At 67.6% G+C, this 6,936-nt stretch overlaps 1 protein-coding gene across 1 annotated transcript; it reads right to left on the bottom strand.

Annotated features, from left to right (window-relative positions):
• Positions 1 to 2,203: 2,203 nt before the first annotated feature.
• PHYHIP (phytanoyl-CoA 2-hydroxylase interacting protein) lies at positions 2,204 to 6,088 on the bottom strand. Its single transcript, XM_074928549.1, has 5 exons — positions 5,919 to 6,088; positions 4,329 to 4,512; positions 3,365 to 3,539; positions 2,999 to 3,116; positions 2,204 to 2,833 (listed from the first exon to the last, which is right to left on the bottom strand). Exons 2-5 carry the CDS (start codon positions 4,491 to 4,493, stop codon positions 2,299 to 2,301), a joined length of 993 nt encoding a protein of 330 aa, XP_074784650.1. The 5' UTR covers positions 4,494 to 4,512; positions 5,919 to 6,088; the 3' UTR covers positions 2,204 to 2,298.
• Positions 6,089 to 6,936: the final 848 nt, after the last annotated feature.

Genomic DNA, 6,936 nt, shown 5'->3' with positions numbered 1-6,936 from the left:
CGGGCTCTTTGCTTCCCCACCCCGAAAAAAGCAGCATCGACAGGGTGGAGGGGAGCACCCCAGCACCCTGCGGCAGAACCTCAGGGGTTCCCCCGAGTCGCAGCTGAAGCAGCCAAGCAATTAGCTAATTGCAATCTGCTTCTGCCCTGGTGAGGGAGCGGGGGGCCCGTCGTCCCGCGGGGCTCAGCGCTGGGTGCTGGGTGCTGCCGGGAGCCACCCGCTGCCCCGGGACTCGGCTTTGAGCAGCTCTGCGCCCCCCACACCCTCGTTTTGCACCGATTCTCAGCCGGAAGAAGCCACCGGGTGAATCCCCCATCACCAGGCGGTTCCCTCGGCACGGGGCGGGTGGGTGCCACGTGCCGCAGCCACCACGTCCCCACAAAGCCACCATGTGCCCACACAGCCACCATGTCCCCACGCAGCCACCGTGTCCCCACGCAGCCACATCCCCACGCAGCCACCATGACCCCACCACATCCCCACAAAGCCACCATGTCACCACGCAGCCACCATGTCCCCACGCAGCCACTGCATCCCCACCACATCCCCACAAAGCCACCACGTCCCCACACAGCCACCATGTGCCCACAAAGCCACCACGTCACCACGCAGCCACCATGTCCCCATGCAGCCACATCCCCACACAGCCACCCCGTCCCCACGCAGCCACCGCTTCCCCACCACATCCCCACAAAGCCACCACGTCCCCGCAAAGCCACCGCGACCCCAAGCAGCCACCATGTCCCCACGGCGTCCCCACGTCACACCTGCAGCAGATGGCCAGTGGGGCCACAACCCGGGTCCCTGTGGCCACCTTGGCCTCGGCACCACAGCCCGTGTCCCCTCCTCGGTCCCGTGCGGCGGCTGCGTGGGGACACGGTGGCTGCGTGGGGACGTGGTGGGACGCTGGGGACACGTCGGCGTGGGCTGGGCGGTGCCCAGATGGGCGGGTGACGGGCACCAGGGGCTTTGCATCCAGAAATTTTCGCAGCCTTGGTGACGGGCGAGGGGGTGCCGACCCCAGGCCTCGGTGGCCAGGCAGGAGGGTGCCCGTGGTTGTGCCCAGGCTGCTGCAGCGTCCGTGTCACCCTGTCCCCCCCACCCTAGCCCTATTCCTCCCCCCCCACCCCTCCCCAAGCTAATCGGGGGGGTCTGGAGCCACCACCCCAGGTCCCATCAGGGAGGGGGGGGACAGAGGCGCGTGACACGGCCGGTGGCGACCGCACACAGTTTATTGATACACCGCCAGCACAGCACAGGGATGCTCGGGGTGAGGGGGTGTTGGGGGGGGGCACGGGGACAGGGAAAACGGGGGGGGGGGGGGGGTGTTGTTCTCTTCTACCGTTACAGCGTGCATCGGATACACAGAGACGGGGAGCGGGCAGCCCGCGGGGGCCGGCACGCAAGCGCCATGCTGCCGACGGCTCATGCGGGGGGCAGCGAAAAGAGGGGAAGGGGGCTTGGGGGGGGCGGAAGGGGAACGGGGTGATGGGGAGGGGAGGGGGTGTCAGGTCTGTTCCCCCCACCCCAGCTTCTCCGGCTGCCTCCTGGGCCGTGGGGCCGGGGATTTGGACGGCAGAGCGACGGCTAGAGCAGAGAGCGAACACGGCACAGCGCTGCACGACACGGAGGGGGGGGGACACCGCGTCGTCCCCCCCCAACACCACTGCGGACACGCGCACCACGACTTGCAGCCCCGAAGCGGCGCCGGCGGGAGCTGGGGGGGGGGGGGGGGAACGCGGTGAGGGGGGGGGGGGGGGGGCGATCCCTGTCCCAGCACCCCTCTAAACCCCCGGGGAGCAGTTCAAAAAACCGGGGTGAGGGGTTGGGGGGGCGCTTCCAGCCTCTCTGTAGAACCCCCCCTGGGGTTGAGCGGGGAGCCCCAGTCCCGGTTGGCAGGGCCGGGGCTCCCCGGGAGCTGCGCCGCCGGTGGGGTGGGAAAGGGGGTCAAGGGGTTGGGGGGATGCGGGGGAGGCCGGAGGAGGAAGGGGGGTCCCGCAGCGGCTGCGCGGCGGAGGGCAGAGCGCGGGGCTCACGCCAGCGAGGATGATGCTGGTCGGCCAGTCCAGGAGACGAAGGCTTCCTCCCTCGGGGCGCAGCGCGGCGTGGGCTCTGCCTCCACGCTGGGCGAGCGTCCCGCAGGCTCCTTCCCCGGGCGGGCAGAGGCCCAGGCAACGCCGCTCTTTCCACCAGCCGGGTCCCCCGCACCCAGCCGGATCCTCCACCCAGCAGCGTCCGTGGGAGAAGCCCCCGCAGCGGGCGCCCGTCCCCCTCCCCGGCCCTGCCCGCGTCCCACCCTTAACGCCCCACGCTGATGTTGCACGTCTTGCAGCTGGGGTCCTTTTTGGCGTTGGCGGTGGAAAGGCTCATCAGCTGGTGCCCGCTGATCTCCCCCAGCACGCCGAGGCTGAGGTCCACCGGCTCGGTGTATATGACCTCCAGGATGCTGTCCTGGGCATGGCGGTACACCAGCTCGCCCTCCTCCACGCAGCACGTCAGGAACTTGTTGGAGGAAATGTCCAGTTGGGGTAGACGCTCCCGGCAGAAGAGATCCCCCGAGGAACCCTTGGGCGCCAGAACCAGGACGACGTAGTGGTAGGCGGTGTACATGCAGTAGAAGTCCGCGAAGTAGAGGTTGGTGTTGGGGTTGAAGAGGCGTTGAGCCGGGATCTGGAAACGGTAACGACCGTAGGGCGAGTCCTGGGGGGGCTGCCCGGTGTTGAATTCGGTGTTGCAGCTGAAGAAGATGCCGTGCAGCATCCCGCTGGTGGGCGAACCGTGACTGCCGCTGTTGTCCTTCAGCGACGGTTTCATCACGTTCCCGCAGTGCATCCTGCGCGTGGGGACCGGGGCGAGGAGGAGGAGGAGGAGGAGGAGGAGGAGGAGGAGGGACACACACACACACACACACACACACACACACAGAGGGTCAGGGGACACGGTCCCGGTGAGAACCGGGTGGCCCCAGGGTGGGAAATTGGGGACAGGGGACGGGTACCTGACGTGCTGGAAATACTCCTTGTGCTGGTTGCGGTAGAAGACGGAGAAGCGCAGCATGCGGCCGGCGATCAGCTCGGCTTTCTCCTGCAGCTGGGCCAAGTGCTCCTTGGCGTAGTCTGGGGACGGGGGACGGGGACATCAGGGCGTCTCCATCCCCCCTGGCAGCCCATCCCCGCCCGCAGCCCCCGCGTCCCCGCGCCTCCCGCCTCCCACTCATCAGCTGCCGCTCCAACCGGCCCGGCTTGTGCAAGCTCCCGGCATCGCCCCCGTCCTCCCGGTTTCCCGTGGGGGGCCCCACGGTTTCCCGGTGGCTCAGCCTTCCGCCCTCCACCACCACCACCACCACCACCACCACCGCGCTCACCCCCGGTGCAAAACTCCACGGTCTCGCTCCAGCCGGACACCAGGTACTCGCCGTCGCTTTGCTTCACCGCCGTCTGCACGGCCACGCTGTACTCGGTGCGGGGGCTCAGGAACCAGTGGCCCCGCACCGTCATGGGCAGCGGCACCGCTTTGGCCACCAGTTTGGTGGGGACATCCTGTGCCAAAGGGCGAGGGTCAGGCGGGACGGGGGTGTGTGTGTGTGTGTGTGTCCCAACCCCTTTTCCCGCATCCCTGCTCTATCCCCCGGGGTACAACACACCGGGGCCTGACGCCCCCAAAGCAGCTGCTCCCCCGCCACCCAGCTCCCTCCTCCCCCGGCTGCCTGCACCGGCCCCAGTTACGTCCCAGCAAAGCCGCTGCTGGGATGGAGGGCACAGGGTGTCCCCCCCACACACACACACCCCCCGAGAGGTCTTGGGGACCCCCCGCTCCCAGTGGCATCTCGTGGTGTCAATAGGCCACCGAGCAGCACCGCAGTGCAGAGACGTTTCTGTGGCAACGGCGGATGCTGAAGTCGGGAGACACAGGGGAGAAAAAAAAAAAAAAAAAAAAAAAAATCCCACCCCCCACCCCTTATTATTGGGGAGGAGAAAAAAAATAATGTTAAACATTAAATAGCATCACCCTGGCAACCGCGCTGCTAAAAACGTCCTGAATTAGTGACTCGCATCCGAGGGGAGGGGGAGCGCGAGCGGTTTGTGGCTCCGCTCCCCCGCGGGGGCTCTGGCAGAGGCGGGGGGGGATCGGGCACACCCCAATCCCCATCCCGATCCCCTCCACCAGCCGTGTCCCGCGGGGGAATTTGGCCCCTAATCAGCGTGGGAGTGGGTGTAACCCTGTTTTCTCCCCTAAAAACCCTCTCTCCTCTCCCTGGATGGGGGGATCCCGCATCCCACCCACCCACACACCCCCCCAGCCCTCTCCCGGCCCCCCCCCGGGCTCACCCGATGCTTGAACTTGTTGGAGTTCTTGTTCTCCTTCTTGTTGAGGTCGATGAAGTAGTGGGTGACCCTCTCCAGGTCGCCCTTCTCCATGGCCCAGGAGATACGGAAGGAATCGCAGGTGATGTTGTTGATTTCGATATTTTTGGGGGTGGAAAGCAGCTCCATGGCCGGAGGGGCTGAGCTCCTGCGGGCAGAGCAGGGGTTTGGGGGAAAGGAGGGGGAGTGTAGGGGACGGGGTGTAGGGGATGGGGGGGGGGGGTGTTGCTGAGCACGGCGGGGGTGCCCGCTGCCCACGGTGGCAGCTGCCAGGCGGGCAACCAACCGCCCGCGCCGGTGGCCCCCGCGGCGGAGCAGATGGCACCGGGGTGGAAAAGCGGCCGGCAGCCAGGAATAGGCAACGCAGGCAGGAGCAGGCAGCGGGAAGCAGGGAACAAGCCCGTTCGGGAAGCAGCTCTACCCCCCCCTTCCTCCACTAACCCCCCCCCAACACACACACACCTCCCCGGGGTGCCGCGGGGCCCCGGCTCCCCGCCAGCGGGTGTTTCGGGGTTTGCTCAACACCGGGTGGGGAAAGAAAAACAAGGGGAGCGGAGGGAGTGCTGGGAGCGGGGAGGGGTGCACGCGGGCGGCTGGCACTGGAAAAGCTGGATCCGCCTTTGCCCTGGCCCGTGCCTCAGTTTCCCCGTAGCCAGGGCTGCGCTCACCCCCTCCCCTTCTCCCTTTCTGTGGGAAACCGCTCTGCCGGGTGGGTGCCGGGGGGGGGGAGGCTTTGCACCCCAGGGTGGGGGATGCGTGTCGGGGGCATCCTCCTGCTGAGAAGGTGGCGGGAGGGGGTAAAGGGGTGTCCCCCCCCACCCTGCATGCTGATACAGGACCCCAGGGTTAGTGCAAGCCCTGCAAGGAGCAGCAGTGGCCACGGCGGGCACCCAACGCACCCACCGCCCCCCCCCCCCCCCCCCCGCACCCACACTCAGGGGGTGGCTCACACACCCACACCCCCCGCTCCATCCCATCCACCACCGCCGTGTCGGTGCGAACACCACCGGGTACATCCACCCCGCGCGTGGGCACGCTCCCACGGTCACGAGTGGCCCCCCCCGGGCGTGTGCGCAGAGCCAGGGGTGCCAGCGGGCAAGCGCAGCACACGCCGGCAACCCACGGCAGGGCGCTCGCTTGCCCCCGCAGCCCTGCAGCGAGCCGCACCGCGCACCCCCAGCCTCGCCACCACCCCCCCCCTCCCCTTGCAGGCACCCCCTTAGGGTCAGGTAGCCCCCCACAAGCCGGGTGTCACCCCACGTGCACCCCCCGTCCATCGGCATCACCCTCAGGCAGAGCAGAAGGTCACCGCTTTGGGGACAACGTGCCAGCCCGTGGCTCCGTTCCCGTGCCCGGTGTTGGCACAAGGGCTTCATCCTGCACCGGGAGCTTCACGGCCGGATTGTGACTGTCCCCCGTGTCCCCATGCACCCCGTGTGTGTCCCTGTCTCCCCCCCCTTCCAAAAAACAACCCCCTGCCAAGGCTCAGCCGATGCCATTTGGGAGGTCGAAGGCTCCCGGTTGCCCGTAGCACGGTGCCGGTGAGGCCCTTACCTGGCCGTGCCGGGGGGCTGCCGGGGAGCGGTGGGATGCTGGGGGGGCAGCAGGGCAAGGCAAGGCAGGGCAAGGCAGGGCAGGCAGCCCCGGCGGGGCCGAGCTGAGCGGGAAGGGGAGACGGTGCCGGTGAGAACGCGGTGGCGGCGGTACCCGGCGATGCCGCGCTGCTGCCTGCGGCTGCTGCGACTGGGATCCTCCCAGCCAGCTCGGAAATAGCAAACACCCTCCAGAGGAGGGAATAAAAAAAAAAAAAAAATTAAAAAAAAAAAAAAAAAAAGGAAAAATATATATCTAAGCGGCTCGGAGAAGGGGGGGAGGAAAAAAAAAAAAAACCAGCTTGTTCTGCCAATCGGGTGGCGGGTTGTGTGCGGCGTCAGGTGATGGAGGCGAGGGGGTGGCTGTGGGTGCAGCTGGTGGGTGGTGGGTGGGTAGCTCCTGCCCGAGCCCCCCCATTTTGGGGTTTGGGTGGTGGGGGGGGGGGTTGTCCCGGTGGTGCCGGGGGTGGGGACATCCCCGTTATCCCCCCAAATGGGGTGCACTGGCTGCAGGGGGGGTGGGGATGCTGCACCCACACGGGACCCCCGTGGGAAATGGGGGGGGGGGGGGGGGGGCTTGGTGGTTTGTTGCTGGTGATGTGGGAGACACCCTTGTCTGGGGGTGGGCAAGGGTTGGTTTTTTTTGCGGGGGGCGAGCACCCCGAAAAATCTCATTGCCCCCCAAACCTCCGAGTGTGTGGGGTGTCTGTGGGGCTGCGGCCTCCTTGTGTGTGTGTCCCCCCCCCCCAGAGGGGATCCTGGGGGGGTGACTGCAGCCCAGGCAGCCGGGGGGGGGGGGTGTTCAAACGAAGGGGTGAGTGATCCCCCCTTTTCCCAGCGCCCCCCCCTCCATCCCGCCCACTGTGCCCAGTCTCAAAAGCCGGGCATTGCCCGCTACAAAGATGGCGCCGCCACCTTCCACACGGGGCCGGGCGGTGCCAAGCACAAAGATGGCGGATCCTCGGAGGGCGCCCGCGCGC

The sequence above is a fragment of the Athene noctua genome, chromosome 28, assembly GCF_965140245.1.
Source record: "Athene noctua chromosome 28, bAthNoc1.hap1.1, whole genome shotgun sequence".
Taxonomy (NCBI): domain Eukaryota; kingdom Metazoa; phylum Chordata; class Aves; order Strigiformes; family Strigidae; genus Athene; species Athene noctua.
The sequence above is the reverse complement of the archived record's forward strand: the minus strand, read 5'-3'. Positions and strand labels throughout refer to the sequence as shown.